The sequence below is a fragment of the Lipophrys pholis genome (genome assembly GCF_963383615.2).
Source record: "Lipophrys pholis genome assembly, chromosome: 18".
NCBI classification, from domain to species: domain Eukaryota; kingdom Metazoa; phylum Chordata; class Actinopteri; order Blenniiformes; family Blenniidae; genus Lipophrys; species Lipophrys pholis.
Window position 1 is genome coordinate 13,147,048 of NC_137646.1, and position 16,573 is coordinate 13,163,620.

Consider the following 16,573-nt stretch of genomic DNA (forward strand, 5'->3'; position numbering starts at 1 on the left):
TTCATTTTATAATTTAATAAAAAAGATATTTTTTTGAGGTGGCTCTTATCTTCTACTGAGCCTTTTTCTGTATTTTCAATTTAAATTAGTTTTAATGTTTCCACATATGTGTTATTATTATTGTTATGGGAAATGTTCTTGTATATTCGGGATACCTAATTTATAAATAATTTAATCATAAATAATCCTAAATTGTTTAAAAAAAAAAAAACACGATACAGTACATTGCCTGTCACCTCACCTCACGTTGCTTGGATTTGGATGAACCCGCAGTGCGCATGCGCACTCCTGGGTTTTATTCTCCTCACGCCCAGCCGGGACGCGCTCAGGTGTGATCACGGGAAACTTAACACAGGTGAATCAATCCGGGAGGTAACTGCAAACGTGAGCGCTTCTGACTGCGGTTTTCGTTTTCATGCACCTGCGCTGGAACTAACGAGACAGATATATTTTTCTGCGTTTTGAAGCGAGTTTTCGGCAGCATGAGGGAAGACGCCATGGTGAGTAATATAATGTGTCTGATCTGACTCTCCTGCTCTCCGACGTTTAACTGTTTTAGCCTTGCGTAATGAAATCACTGATTATTTGTACATTCGAAAGTAGTTTTTTCGCTCCCCCCAATTATTTATTTAATGTTACTAGGAGGATGGTTTGAGGGCAGATCAACATGTGGAGACAGAAACTGCATCTGGGGAGAGAAAATCTGTGAGTACTTTATTTTTATTTTATTTTTTTTAAAACCTTTCATGAATTTTCTCTGCAAACATAAATAATTAGTTGATGTTTAGATGTTGTTTATTTCCCCCCCCCCAAAATAGATCACAAACTGGCTTTGTGGTATGTAGGACAGTGTTTTTCCTTGTTGGCACGCTCATGGCTTTAACTCTCTGACATGTTTTGGTGACGAAGGAACCAGACTGGGTAGAGAAACTCTGCCAAAGTGCATCTATAAACTTTTGTGTTGACACAATGAAAACAATCCGTTCTCGTCACGGCACTTTCAATGAAACAACTCCACAATGAACTAACTTTCCAGTTTTTTATTCTGGTTAGTTGCATGGATTAAATGAGTGATTGCAATATTAACGCGTTTAATCACAGTTTCATATATATATTTATCTTTGGCTTCCTTATTTTCCACTGTCTGAATCATTATGTACTAATGATAGTGGATCACTGTATTTATTATATTTAATTTCTTGCGTAAGACTGAAGCAGAATGATTATAAAATGTGATTATTGAGTATCGTGGTAGGATTAAATGATTTTGACCTATTTTTCCCCCTTTTTCAGACATGTTGAACTCGATGTGTTGTGTGTTTCTATGCGTATATATGGGATTATTTGTGTTCAGATAGGTGTGTGTGTAAAATGGATATACATTTTGTTTTACGTGTGTGATAGACAGACGGAGATTGATAGATTAATCTTAGTGTAAATGTATTGTATGTGTGTTTTGTATGTTTTGACATGTCTGAAACGAATAATACATATGAAATTTACATGACATAACCCCTTATGGCTTATTATATACTTGCATAAAAATGGACACAGTTAATATTTCAATGGCTTGAAAATAAGACTGAAAAAACAACATGCTTTTATGTGGATTAATAATTTCAGTCTTTTATAATTGCACATAAACATGATGAATCATATATAAACATGAAACCACCGCTTGTTTTGTCAATAATACTTTATAATGTATTTTGAATTAATCAGCATTACATCCAAAGAGAATTCTATAAAAACACGTCGACAGTTCTTCCCTCCTCATATCAATAAATGCAGGATATGATGCAAAATATTAAAGGATTCACATTTTATCTAACTTCAAATAATGGCTGGATTTTTTTTCTTCTTTTTTTTTTTTTTTTTTAGAGTGTGACAACTCTAGAAAATATGTTGAAGAAGGTTTCGCCGAGCCCTCTCCAAAATCGGCACACGGTGAGTAGATCACGTCTCTGTGACATTAATGTTTTATTTACACTCCAGTCATTCTTTAAAGAATTCTAAGTGAAAACTGGAGGAGAAAAGGCAACGGCGCCGTCTCGTTTAGTTTCCTCAGTAATGGCACCCTGCCTACAACCTCGTCTGTCTCTGGAGAAAGACGAAAACAGATTTAAAAACGAATCAATATTTCAACAAAAAGTTAACTGCAAAAAGGGTGGCGGTGCGTGTTTGTAGGCGGATGTTTTGTTCCGCTTTTGTTTACATTTCTACTGACTGGTTGAGATTACAGATTAGGAACACACAAACGAGTGTCACATGCTTTTCGCTGTGTTTGTGCTGTCACAGAGATTCTCACATGTGATGATGAGGAAGTGACACTAAAGGCATTTGGAACATTGTTGACTTTTCTGTCGGTGTGTAAAAGCTCCTTTGACCTAATTCCTTCAAATTTGTAGAGAAAGCACTTATTTATGTCTGCTAATTTACTCCTAATCTGAAGATCCATTTATATTCCTTGGCTTTTAATCCCAGTTTGAGTTTCTGCTCAAATTACATTTTTTTGAAGTGTTATCTTTTATTTATTGATCGCAACTCATATTATTAGGTTTTTATGTCTATTTATATGCAGCGCTTTGGTTCCGCTGTGGTTGTTTTTAAAGTGCCCTCGAAATAAAGCGGAGTTGAATTGTCTTTCTACAAACTATTTATCGGTGTGTTTTAGAAAAGTTGTGATTTCAGTGGCTCCGAGCACCGTTGTCATGGAAACGGGCACCGTCCACATAGAACTATAGTCACTTACAATGTTTCCAGAAACAATCTACTCCTGTGGCTCCGCAGGTTCAAAATGCTTCAAAATAAGTGAAATTCATTTACATTTCTGTTTGTCACCCCTGTTCTGGGTATTTTTTTTAAATAAAAAACGTAATCCCGACAACTGGTATTACAACCTACTGACAAGAAAACGCTCATCAGCCATCAGCACAATTCAACTCAACACAGTGTGCAACTAACAACTTGTTGTTTTGGGCAGCGGCGGCCGGGAGGTTTGAGAAGCAGATCAAAAGTTCCCCGTTTCAATTTCCACAGTGGACGGGTCACCAGAGTGGATTCCTGAGCATGCAGCCGCCCACTGTGTCCTAAAAATAGAATGGGTCAATGTGGGTAAAGGAATTTCGCCAAAGGGGATTAATAAAGTATGATTAGTTTAATTGTTTTAGTTTATTCTGTTCCTCTTTGATTTCCTCTTGTCAGTTGGCGTTAAGTGCCTTGACTGTTGTTATCAGCTTTCTATAACTGAAACTGAAGACAGTTCGGTGTGCGCTCAGCTCCGTCCCTCACGGTGACTTTCAACTTTCAGATGTCACCTGACCGGAATTGTTAGACAGGTTTTATCGGCTGTTATTTCAACCAAGTTCTAGAAAATACTCGTTTCTTTTGAGGTGAAAGTGTCTCAGTTGGTGTTCTTGCTGTGTGGTTTGCCAGAAGAGCTGCAGTGAAGCCTTCAGCTGTAATTAGATGTTTACTGGACCCAGTTTCAGAAATTCATATCATTAACACAGTTTCCGTCTTTCCTTTTACTCAATCAGCAGGATGGAGACAATGGCGCTCCTACCAGAATGAACCCCTTTTATGATTACTACTTGGTAAGTAGATACCAGCTTTTTAGATTTTTAATTTTTTTTTTTGTATGAAAATGTGACTGTGCTCATTTGGACTAGTTATGATAAATACTAATTAATCCTGAATGGCTTTGTGTTCTACTGTCAGCAGTCGGGCAGCAATGGTCACGACGGCGGGGCAACAACAACAACAACACCACCACCAGATGTGGACGTCGATAACATCTTCGCTCCTCCTCCTGAATTTGAAAGCTCCTCTCTTCCATCGGCCAGTCAGACTCTAGCAAGTATGTTTTCTGAGGCCGGGACTTTGACTTCGGGCCAGAAAGTGATTGCAAATCCGAGTCAAACGCGTCTCGCCCAAACCTCGCAGTCTGAAAGATCGGATCTCTTTAAAGGTGATGTGGAGGATTTACCCCAAACTGCTGGTGCCGAGGAGGAGGCGGACTTCTTCGCTAAGATGGACCCGTTTAAAAGTCCTTTAAGTAACGCAGACGATCTCTTCGGGTCGATGCAACCGGCCATGGGAAACCCGTTTCACGCCGCCACCGCCACAGGAGCAGATTTGTTCCAATCATCTCCGACTAAAAGTGGGCAACTGGACCTCGGCAAGGGAAGCAAACCAGACCCCCCAACTCGGGAGAGGGATCTATTTGAACCGTTTCTTGGGAAGAAAGTGGATGTTTTTTCAACTTCATCCACAGATACAGTCGATCCGTTCCAAAGCCCAATCACTAAGAATTTATTCCAGGACGTTTCCAGTTTGGATGACCCGTTTGGTTCCGCTTCCTCGAAGCCACATACCCCTTTTGACCAGAACGTTTCAAGAGGGACCTCAGACATCTTCCAACCACGGTCGTCAAACAGTGTTTATGAGATGACGCCCGGCAGTACTGCCTCTGAGGCCGCGTACTCGTCACCCTCCGTCAGCAGTCCAGCGGAACTGGAATCGGAGACGTCCTCGCCAGATATATTCAAGAAAAAGCCGATCATGCCTCCTCCGGTTCCTCCGAAGTCTTCGAAAAACGTCCCTGCGACTTTGTTGACGACGCCCGGAGGAACGGAACACCAGATCAATCAGCCGACGCCCTTCAGCCGAGCCAGGAATCTGAGCCGTTCTCCAGCCAGCATGATGCTTGTATGCAACACTGGACACCAACAAAGACAGATTTACTTTTGAATAATTTAACATCTGCCTATTTTTTCTTCCCACGCCATCAACATTGTAGGTGAAGACTGACAAACGTCCACCAAAGCCGCTACCTCGAGCTAAACCACCAAAACCAGAAAAGCCGCCACAGCCCACAGTAGGATTCATGACTTTGCTCTTTACCTCGATAACATTCTAAAATATGACCTCTGATGATAATTACCTCTCTGACTTCTGGATAGATGGAACCTGAACCGAATGAACCAAAAGGTTCGCCCAAGCCGCTCTTCAAACCACTTCCAAAGCCAGTGATGCGACTGAAAACGAAAACTTCGGTACGCTTCCTGTTTGAATTATGTGATTAATGATTCGATCACCAATGATTTGGTATTAGTGAATCTGTCTAATATTTTTTATTATTTATCGTTTCAGGAAAGTAAAGTGCAGTCGGAGAACTTTGTCGTCTTCGAAGACATCCTGCTCATTGGGCAGGTGCGTTTCAACAATGTTGGCATCGAAAGTTGTGGCGTTGAACCACGGCAAAGAGAGACGGTCAATTACCACGACTGGCTACACCTGACGCAGAGAGCATATTGGCCAAAATAAACAGTTTGTTGATGAGCTCATTACCAGGAGAGTGTTAAAATGCAATTAAACGGCAGTAAAAACGTAATCCAGTCATTAAAACCAAATGCCTTCGTGCCATTAACGTGCTCATGAAATGGCAAAGCAGTTTATCGATCGGATAATGAGGCATTCTGTATGCATCTTCGATGTCCTGGTCTGAGGGTGATGTGAGAGCGACTGAAAATTTAAAATTCAGCAGTGAATATGGTTTAGTGTCTCTTTAATACTGTATTGTCTCGAGACTTAATGAAGCACGTTTTATCCTGAGATAATTCCACTTAACATTTTCCAACAGGAACGGTGTGTGGAGGACTGGCCTGAGGACAGCCCCGAGGTTCAACCCGACTTTAAGCCAGTAAGAATCTCTCAATATGTTGGTTTTGTTTCCTCAAACCCACACCAATGTTCTTCCCAACATAATTCACGGCCTTGTTTTGTCACTTTAAGTCTGGAAAGCTCAAACTGCGGCGGGAGTCGATGAAGGTCAGAGACGGTTTGCTTTTCTTAACATTGACAGTTTTTAAATGGGACAGACGAGCTAAAGTGGAACTTTTTCATCCAGTCACAGCTGGACCTTGAAGGAGTGAATGGCGAAGAGCAGGACGACTCTGGGAGCTACTACAAGGTATAATTGACTCTCAGACGCCCCGCGCTGCTTTCAGTCCAACTTTTACATGTAACTTCACGTCCGACGTGGACGTCTGTTGCAGAAAAAGAAGAAGTTCAGTATGTCCCGGCTCTCCAGAAGAGACTCGAAGGTACGCGAAGGCTGCTCGTCTGCTTCGTGTTTATAAATGTTTCTACTCCTTGTAATCGGAATTGTTTTCATTTTAGGAGAAGCTTTCTGACGACATGGAGGCTCGAAGCAGGACGCTTCCCATCCCCCGGAAATCCTCCAAGGTAACAACTGTGAGCCATGCGTAAGACTGGAAGGATGGACTCAAACCGTCCTTTAGTTTATGTCCAGCATGTAGTCAGCATGTCACAATGGTTTGAAGCCAAATCGCTTCCTACTGAGTCACTGCAATGTCTGTTTCAGGGCGTCATACACATTTTAGTTCAGGGGCATTTTGAGTGGGCGAGACCGGTAAAATAGTTCATAATAACCTTTTTATATTGAAACTTTACGTTTTTTCTTTGGTGTGATGCAGAGTATACTTAAAGAAAATGTCAATAGTTTCACAATTACTCTGGGGGAAAAAATGGCTACGATCTCAACATAAAGCCAATTTTCATGAAACCTTCTGGTGCAAAATGCAGTTAAATGTCCCCTCCCAAAAAAATTCTCCTCTAGCTGTTGCACTATGGATGTTTCTACAAACTCACACTGACAGCATGGCTTTGAGACTAGTACTCATTTTCTAGTTTTCATGGCAGTGTCAACTTATATCTCAGCTCGAGTCTCAGTGTTGTGTCTGCTACTCTTAAGAAATTTGTTTAAAAAATCTGTGGTTTCTTTGAGATCTTTCCAATTTGCTTGGTGGTTTGACTGGATTGAAGCCTCTTGTGGGCCGGTTTTGGCCCACGGGCCTTACATTTGACATCTCTGGTCTAGTATGGCCTCATTTCACTATGTGGACACTTCTGGTAGACGTAATGGTGAACGCACCCGTTCACCTTCAAGTTTCAATGTGCAACAGGAAGGGCACACGTCACGTTCACACTTCAGAGGCACCAAATAACTGATCTGCCCACATGCACCGGGATTATTTCAACTGATTATTCCGTACAATAAAGAGGATTTGTGTTTCCAGGATTACCTGTCAGACTTCCAGACGTCTTTACGAGATACTGAGGATGGAGAACAGATGGACTACAAGGTAGGTTTTTATCTATTAACCAATGAATGAGAAAGACCGAGATGGACACATCTGCTTTATGTTTTTATGTTTCCTCTGTAGAAAAAACCCCTGAAGACTAAAGTCAATCAGCTCCTCCGAAGAGCTTCCACTAACTCCTTTGGGCTCGGGGGAAAGAACGGGAATGGAGATTCACCTCAGGTGGGATGCAAAATAAATCCCTTAAAACTAATTCACACCTTTACGAAGAGAATGAGAGGCAATCCTCTTGAGTGGTATGTTTAGATCAATCTCACTTTATTAACAAAGAGCTGGAATCCGTGACTCAATCCACTTCCTGCATGATGGCAAATCCTCTGATACGAATCTATTGCATCAGCAAAGTTAATGAAAGTATTAGTCCGTCTAAGAAAGGTAATTATCTTGCGCTCATGACTCTTTCCTCTGTGACAGGACGATGGGATTGATAAGAAAAGCATCAGCAAGAAAGACTCCATCCGCAGATGGTCCGAGGTGAAGTACCTCCCTGTCGGCTCTCAAACCAACACTTAACTACTACAGATTAAAGAAAAGCTTTCAGGAAGCTTTTAGAATTCAGTTTGACTTGATATCCTCCCAGAATGAAATACCTTCATTTGTATGTACTGTGACAATAACAAACCGCGTGCATGTGTAGTCTAAGAAGCACAAATTTATATCAAACTCGGCACTCAGACAAGAGGTTGATTTTTTTATTTCTTTTTATTTCGTCGTCTTGTAATTGTATTAAAACACAGTCACAGAACAGCATGTTTAAATAATTATTAATGCAACAAGGGTAATAGAGAGAAGTTTAAAAATGCATTTAACATGTTCTAATGTAAAACTGTTGCTTGCAGATCTTGGCAAATGATCCTCTGCTTCATATATGCCTTATAATTTTGATAAATTCGAAGTATACCTCCAGTTCTATAACTTTATATCTCTATAACCAGGAATAAGCTTTTAGAATGTTCTTCAAAATGACTCAATATATTTCATATTATTCATATATTTCATTTACTGTAACGCACTTTGTGAAAAACTTTTCTTAAAAGTACTACCTAAATAGTTATTATTAAGAGATTACAGGTGCTACACCCATATTAACAGTAAACAAATTGGTGTTATATATATATAATGACATTCAGTGGCACCAAAATAGCTTGATGAGATGAAATAACAATTTCCTGTGAGCTCTGCGGTCTCTGTGCAGGTATTTGCTCCGCCTGGGGCAGGAAATCTGGAGTTTCTTTTAATGCAACTTGTACTAGAAAAAAAGAGAGAGTTTGTATGTTTTTACACGTCTGGAACGAATTATTAATGAAACGCTTGAACAGGGAACGGCGTTGGAAGCGAGCACCGGGGAAGACGAGGACGGCCATCTGGACGAGGTCATCAGCCCGTTTGTTATTTCTTCCTCTAATGTCGGAGACTCTAAAGTGAGCGTCGCATTTCTAACACGCTTTGATTTCCTCCCTAGAAACGACAGAAGAAGCTGAAAATCAAGTTTGTTCCACGCAGAGGATTCACCATCTCTGCAGACAAGGTACCAAACTCCTGCTGGACTGGGGTGTTTTTTTTATTTTATTTTTTTTTTTTTAAATGTGTTTATTAAAACCCTTTTCTCTCCAGACGAGCAACGAACCGAAAGGAGCGAGTGGATACACGCCTCGCAAAAGCTCAAAGGTAAGCGCTTCATTGAGCAGCGCCGCGCCACTTCCCACCGTGTGCTGCGGTGTGAGAACGTCAGGGCACCGTCACACGTCTGCGCTTTTCTTTTTTTTTTTTTTACACCCTCAGGACAAAGCGCATGACGAAAGTTTTGGTGCGCACGGCATGTACACGCCTCGAAAGAAATCCCAGGTAACGCTCTGCTGCGTCAACGTTTACATGCTCAGTTTGTGTTGACGAATTCCCAAACGGTTCAAAATATATATATATATTTATTTTTTTAAAGTGGATGTCAGTATAATGCCACTACGAATGCAAACCTGGTGGCATTAGTCACTGTTAATGTGACTGAAATTACTGTGAGCTTACTCTTCAGCATTTATTCCGAGACTTTATTAAGACGGTATCCCCCTGGTATTAATCTAATTGCTCTGCACAGAATTTAAAATTTACAGTTTGTAGAATGAATTTCAATGAGTGACTAGGTGTGAAGGCTTTACTGTCAATAAATGTTAAAAGCATCCGCAGTAACATGAAGTCAAGGAGGCTCCAATCCGGCCAACAAAACAAGCAAATTGTGAAAGTTTCAGAGAAAATGTTGATTTGTTTAAAAAAAAAAAACATAATGGAACAGCTATAGAAGTTTTGTGGATATTTCACTGGATTTTGCACCAGAAGTGTCATTAAAAGTGGATTCAAGTTGATATTGTTGTAATTTTCCTTAGTAATTGTGAATATATATATATATATAAATACACATTTTTAATACGCTGCACCACAACAAAGAAAAAGTTCACGTTTCAACGTTATTATGGCATTATTTTACCCGATCGGCCCACTCAGAATGAAATTAGGTTGTTTGTAGCATCTTAAATCTTCAAATAATCGGTGAATAAACACAGCTCAACTACCAGCAACACTATTATAGTTCAGCTCAAAGTAGAGCGAGAAATCACAAGTCGCTTCTTTAATCATTCATTGGATATGAATCTTCAAAACCATAAGATGGCCTCCACATGTCCAACCTGCAATTAATTCCTCCATCCTTGACTTTAGGACGTCATGCTGGATGATGCAGTCGCCCAGAAGATGAAGAGCACCTCCTCTGGCGAGGATGATGAAGAGCTGTGGCTGGAGGAAGACTACAAACTGGTATTTATACAGGAAATCATTGAATCTCTTCTGGAAAAAACGATTCTGATTGTTTCGTCTTGTTTTTTTTTTCTTTTTTCCTCTCAGAGCAAATCCAAACACAAAGCAAAGGGATCAAGTGGAGCGGATGGATTCAGCGACACCAGTCCTCAGTGTGCAGTGAGTCCACGTTCACTCGCGGTTCAACACAGGATGTCTGGTTTTGACCTGCGCTGCTCTTGACAGGACGGGTTCGCTGAGGACGAGCTGGCGGGAAAAGATTTCTCAAGAGAGATGGATGATAGTGAACAAGATGAACTGGAAAGCTGCAAACCGGTATTCATCCACCTTTCAATTCATCCACCTTTCAAACGTTGTTCAGCTCAGCTTGTGCTCATCACACATGGATTCGTTCTTTCTCCCGACAGAAGAAGCACTCGAAGCTCAAAGGCTTCAAAAAGCGCAAGTCAAAGGTGAGTGTGTGCGTGGACGAGACACGCGCCGAGGATTTTCACATTAAGTGCTGTCGGATCGTTTAAAACGTGTTCAGTTTGTCCCCCAGGGGAGCGCCATGGACGTGGAGTGTGACTTTCCTCCAGGAGCCACGTCCAGTGACTACCTGTCGGAGGCCGCCAGGGTGAGTGGACAGCCTTTTAAATACTCTGACGCGGCAGCAGGACACCAGCGCCGCTTTGCACAACGGGCCTTGGTATCAATTCTTTCCTTTCTGATGAGGCTGTTACACATTAACGGTGATCGTTTTATTCTTTTCTTCTTAAAATAAAGTCAGGGCCACCGAGGCCATTTCGAGGTTCACCGAGTGTCGCTCCTTGTTTATTCGAGCCAACAATCCGAGGACAGGTTGTTTTCCACTGTCAGAGTTTCTATGTGTAATCCTCTGAGGAACTTCGCCATGTGACCAAACCGGTCCGGCTGCATAGCGTCGAGTCGCAACACAACTAGAACCAGAAGCACAAAAGACGAGTCCTGATCCAGTGTGTCTGTACCGAGCTGCCAAAGCTTATTGACGCAGTCTTGCTGCTGTTGTTCTCACGTCCGCCTCTCCCTTTTCATTCAGGCGGAGTGGTACGCCGCTCAGATGGACGAGCGTGCTAAAGAAGGAATGGAGGACGGAGAGGAGGAAGAGGAAGGGGTCAGTTTCTCACGCTGATCATGAAACTAATGCAGTTTTCCCGATTCTGTTAATCGCGAGCCGCCGCGATTTTGTTTTGTTTTCCAGGACACCGATAGTCTGATGGAGTGGTGGTACACTGTGGAGCGTGAGTCGCAAACACACCGCAAAGACTGAAACCGCGCTCATGCTCGTTACGTTTTATTAAAAACGTGACTGTGTTTCAGAATGGGACGAGGTGCCGTCGGATGAGGAGGATCAAATCCTCAAAGAGGACGAGTCAAAGTACGTGTCTGTCTTTTCTGAATGGTCGCATTAAAAATGGACATGGTTTTGCATTGTAGGAGAACGCCAGGACGCCTACATCCAGATCACTGAACGGTTCAGGGGCCTCATTTATAAAACATTGCGCGGGATTTCTACTAAGTACGTGCGCCCAAAAGCTGTATATGGCGTGTGCCTATCTATTAAACCGTGCGTACGCACGTCTGCACGCACTTTCTTTTAATAGATCAGTCCACCTGGAAAGTTGACGGTTCATATCCCGCCCTCAACACGCCCTCTTTCTACCATAAATGATCAATGCAAAGTACTTCATGAATATTTCTGCGTCTCATTCGGCCTGTTGATCGCTGGCATCTGATGCTGCATCCTGGCAGAAGAGATGAAGAAAAGGAACTTTACGGAGAGAGACATAGTTATGGAGGAGGTGGAGGTCAGGAAAATGATATTACTTGGTGGTCACAAGGTGAAATCACGAATAAAATAAGTGATCGCTGGAGCGTCGTCGCTGCTGTAGATAGTGTGAGAGCCTCTGAGGGATCAGGGACTGCAGAGGTGGAGAAGAAGAATCTGGTGTGAAGGTGGAGGCCAGAGGAGACTGACATCATGGAGGGCAGCACCCGAGCTCACCGCTGGGCGCAGAAACAGCCCCCCATGGTTTATGACATCCACCGTGTGCGCCAGAGAGGGAAGGAGACATTTTGGTGGAGACACAGCAGACCGACAAAGTTCAGTTTTATCTGTTTATGAGATAAATCTGGCTTCAGTTCTCCACCTCACCATGCGTGCGCAAGTTCCAAAGCTTGCTCCCGAAAAGTTCCGTTTTTTTAGATCACAAACTTTGCGTGGGAAGTGGCGTACGCGTCTTTCAGGACCCGTTGGTAAGTAACCTTACTAAATAAACGAGGCGCCAGGAGCGCCATAGAGGAGGAATCCACAGCCTGTGTCGGTTCATAGCGGCTCCATGAAGCGTTTCTGAAACTACAGTATCTCAGAAAAGCGACCACACCCCCCAGCATTTCTGCAAAAAGTTTAGTTCAATTCGTTTGATGGGACAAAACTGAGGAGATTAAACTTTGATGGGATGTAAAGCAGTCGGTGTGCAGCTTGAACGGCTGGAATTCACTGTCCCCTCAACACTCGCAATGTCCGCTCTGCTTCCTTGCGTCACTGCACATGTTGGAATTCATGGTTCCTCCAAAACAGAAAGATTGGCCCGTGAAAGTGGATGAGAGTTTGGTGACAAATACAAAATGGAGGTCGTACACAAAATTTTGGGATTTTCAAGTTGCGGTTAATTCTTGTTTACTTCGGTAATCACTGTGCTGCAGCGTCGCCTCACAATCAGAAGACCCCTGGTTCGATTCTGTAGGGAAAAAACAATTACCAGGACGAGCCTATGAGTTTTAATTACTGGAAGGTGTGACTGTCTGGTAATCGGTCCGGCGTGTATTCCGTCTTTCATCAGTTTGTCCGGTACTCACTCTTGGGTTTAACTCTCAGGTCGTTCAGCATCCTGGCGGACAAAGTCTTGCGCGGCCTGCGCGTCTTCAACAAGGTCTTCACCGAGCGAGCCGAGGTCCTCTGGCAGTCCATCATCACCCTCTCCACCATCGCCGACGACATCAGCGAGTTTCACCAGAAGGCCAAGATCGCCGGCATCACGGGCGGCACCACCACGGCCGTCGGCGGCGTGACGGCCATCGCCGGCCTGGCTCTGGCGCCGTTCACCCTCGGCGTGTCCCTGGTGATCACAGCCGTGGGCGTGGGCGTGGCGACCGCCGGCGGGATCGCCTCGGCCTCGGCGGCCATCTCCGACAACGTCAACAACTCCAACGACAGGAAGAAGGTCAGCCGCCGCTCCTCCGGGACGGAAGCACGCATATTCAAACCAGTGATCAGGATTCCACAAAGATTTAATTTCAATTTGGCAAAAACATCGAGGCGTCGCCATGAAAATGTTTGACTTGAACGGTATTTTAGGGGGGGAAAAAAATAATGAACCAAATTAAAATGTTTTGAATGAAGATAAATAAACAGAATTTTGTCAAATATTCTAGAATAAAGTCAAACTTCATTTAGAACTTTTTAATTCAGTGTCTTAAACTTAACATTTTTTGCATTCAGTTCAATTTAGACGTGAAAAATAAAAATAATCTCAACATGCCTTACATTTATATACAGTGAATTTATTTCACTGCTTCTATAGAGATTTATTTTATTAAGTCAAACAGTAAAATCCAATAACCTCCAGTAAAAATCAATGATTGCAGCCTAACGAGCCAACGCCACTCCATGATGCTTTCCCCGTCTTAATAATTGCTGGATTATTGTGCGGATTGACGCCATAATAAGTAACAAGCAAGCTGAAACTGTGACGAAGTAATTCATGTCATTAAAGTGGATTTCTGAGACATAATTGCCAAACAAAATTAGTTTATGGTTACGAGTGATTCTGAACGCTGCCAGTGAAGCCAAGTCAAAGGGACACAGTTCACATGCTTTATAAGGAAATACAGTCAAACTTCTGTGCATAAGAAGGGTATAAAGGTAATAAAATAAGTCAAATCTATCGTTTAATAGAAAGCCTGGGCAAATAAGTGTTTCATTTCCTGATTTAAAGGAAGTGAGTGTGTCTGCAGGACGTTTGTTCCACAGGTGAAGAGGGTAGGAACTAAAAGCTGCTTCGTCTCGTTTCTTCTGACTCGGTCCGCAGGAAGAGTTTTACTAAATGTCTGGGGTCTGGATGTTTCCTGTAGTAAATCTGAGACGTATTTACGCTCGAGACCATTCAAAGCTTTGATCACACAATTTTCTGTAATTGATCTCGATAAATCAATTTTCTTTTCGACTGAAGCATGTGATGCTTCTTTATTCATGTCAAACCACAGGATGAATGTAGACTCAATACACAATCTGTATTTAAATTAAAATACAATTTTTTTTTTTAATAACTTTCTTTTAGCTTTGCGTGAATGCAGTTTGCTTAACTCGCTCTCGCTCTCACTCTCACTCTCTCTTTTTCCTTCTCCCCCCCCCCCCCATCAGATGGAGGCCGTCCTGCAGGACTACGAAGGCCACCTGCTGGACATCGGGAAGATCCTCCACTTCATCAACCACGGCGTGTACAAACTGCGCGGCCATCCCTTCCTGAGGTCGGGCACGCAGCACTACTCCGAGGACTGGGAGACCCGCCGGGCCGTGCAGATGATCAGCCTGGTGGACGCGCCCGTCATGCGGGCCACGGAGATCACGGACGCCGCCATCGCCCTGCTGCAGGGCCTCTTCAAAGGCATGGAGAAGTACTTCCTGAAGGACTCGCGCGAGCTGAAGAAAGGCTGCAGGAAGGAGGTCGTGGCTCAGATCAGAGAGGTGGCCAACGTGCTCAACGTCACCATCGTGGACCTTAACGGCATCAGGGAAGAGCTTCAGGAATCCACAGGGAACATCTGAAGCACTTTGAACACATTGAGGTGACTGCTGCCATCTACTAGTTGAATTTGTGAACTGCACCTGCTCTAATTCAAACTGTAAATTAACTCTGAGCTGCGATCGGCTATGAAAGTGCAGGTCAGTGGCAGTAATGCAGTGAGAAAACATTAGAGCCCAATAAATCATGACACGAATCCAACCTTTTAACTTTATACCTCTTAATGTGGCAGAAGTGCTTGAATCACAAGACGTTTAGTGAAGACGAAGTGCACGGTTTCCACTCTTCTGGTTCCAAAAGTGAATCAAGAGGTTTAATTCATAATGTCTTCACTTCATTTCTAGATATGATGCAAATATTACAATGATGTACAGAAAATGATGGGTTTTGTTGTCCAGCTGTGGTTTATTGGTTAAAGACCTCCTGGAAATGAGGTTTAATGGTGGGAAATATAAAAGGGGAAAAAGAGTTGCTTCAAAAGGTTTTTAGGAAGTAATATATATTTGTCGTACCGGTATTTTTTCATGGCATATAGTGTAGTTGGTTCAAGCTAAGGCTATAAATAATCAGCATTTGAAATCTTCCATTGTTTTAAATGTCTGTGATTTATGTATTCACTTCAAAAATAACTTTGTCGTATATTTGGAACGTTTTCCTTCAGCTATTTTAAATGTATCTGACAGCATTTTTCATGTGGCTGCAGGAGACAGAAGATGAAAAATGAGGCCAGTTTGGACTTCTGTGAGGCAGCTTTGACTCTCATTGTAAAGTATAAAAGTGCTGACACTATAGTTTAGAGGCCATTATTGGTGTGAACAGGTGCTGCTTGTGCCACGTGGAGTCCTTGTGAATGTGCACGTGTGAAGATGAACTCGCCTGAATGATTCTAACCAGTGCGTCTTTATTTTAATTACAAATGCACATTTTGAACCCAGAAAGCCTTTCGCCACGGCACTCTCCCTGCCATCATCTTGTGTATATGCCTTTATAATTTAAATGGGATGTATCTGTAAAGATTTTAACACTGTGATGCTAAACTTGTAAATAAAGACTATTTGTAAATGTTGTAGATTTGGCCATTGGTTTTTGTAACTGTTGTTGGTTCAGGATGTGGCTTCTGTCTCCATGTTGTAACTACAACTGGAAGGAAAACTGTTTCGACACTAAGACTCTCAATCATGCAATATTGTACACACACACACACACACACAGAAAACCGTCCATTTATATGAGCAGCGAGACGTGTCATAAAATGGTTAATAGAACAAACTTAAATGACAGTTAAAACCGGCTGAATTAAAAGACTTAAACATTTTATAAAAGCATCTAACTTTCAATGGAAGAGTTTTGTTTTTATTCAGTTGATCCTGACAGCTGTTAACGTCTTTATTACGTTAACATAGTTTTTACTTGCTTTGTTACATTATACCTGCTTGTCTGCTATTGAAGACCATCTATTTCCTCGTTACCTTTACACTGTACTATGGCAGTGCAATCTGATATTGTATTTACTAATAACTGAAACCTGATAAATGTCTCACTTCCCTGTTGAAAACACTGTTGGAACAGAGGTCAAAATGTGTAATCTCTCAGAATCTGAGCTGCAGGTAAAATAATGTACTTGATTTACACATTATTTTATGTTTGCTTACCCCCTTTATGCATGAATTAAGACGCTTCAGTATAATAGAGTGGCAGTTTGTAACTGTAAAGCATAATTGTGCAGTATATTTTAACTTTACAAAACAAAGTGACTGC

General features: G+C 42.2%; 1 protein-coding gene across 9 annotated transcripts; it reads left to right on the plus strand.

Moving 5' to 3' along the window:
- The first annotated feature begins 282 nt into the window (after nt 1–282).
- LOC308123425 (uncharacterized protein) lies at nt 283–15,890 on the plus strand. 9 transcript variants are annotated; one of them, XM_080485921.1, is made up of 31 exons: nt 283–500; nt 643–705; nt 1,882–1,947; nt 3,543–3,596; nt 3,721–4,710; nt 4,802–4,879; nt 4,965–5,057; nt 5,155–5,214; nt 5,645–5,704; nt 5,797–5,832; nt 5,912–5,974; nt 6,060–6,107; nt 6,184–6,249; nt 7,104–7,169; nt 7,251–7,349; nt 7,602–7,661; nt 8,507–8,560; nt 8,650–8,715; nt 8,802–8,855; nt 8,970–9,032; nt 9,897–9,992; nt 10,080–10,151; nt 10,218–10,307; nt 10,400–10,444; nt 10,534–10,608; nt 11,050–11,124; nt 11,212–11,251; nt 11,331–11,388; nt 12,889–13,234; nt 14,434–14,858; nt 15,519–15,883. In XM_080485921.1, exons 1-30 carry the CDS (start codon nt 483–485, stop codon nt 14,836–14,838), a joined length of 3,459 nt encoding a protein of 1,152 aa, XP_080342047.1. In that variant the 5' UTR covers nt 283–482; the 3' UTR covers nt 14,839–14,858; nt 15,519–15,883. The 9 variants fall into 9 exon arrangements, with proteins under 9 accessions (XP_080342047.1, XP_080342045.1, XP_080342050.1 ...); XM_080485924.1 differs by having other exon boundaries at nt 307–500; nt 3,540–3,596; nt 3,721–3,859; nt 3,971–4,710; nt 14,434–15,890; XM_080485925.1 differs by having other exon boundaries at nt 322–500; nt 3,721–3,859; nt 3,971–4,710; nt 14,434–15,890.
- The last annotated feature ends 683 nt before the right edge of the window (nt 15,891–16,573 follow it).

What these genes read in the sequence shown, in the direction of transcription:
- LOC308123425 (XM_080485917.1), top strand. An exon ending in TGCGGCGGGAGTCGATGAAG is followed by an intron (nt 5,833 to 5,911) that starts GTCAGAGACGGT and finishes TTTTTCATCCAG; the next exon opens with TCACAGCTGGACCTTGAAGG. An exon ending in TCACCATCTCTGCAGACAAG is followed by an intron (nt 8,716 to 8,801) that starts GTACCAAACTCC and finishes TTTTCTCTCCAG; the next exon opens with ACGAGCAACGAACCGAAAGG.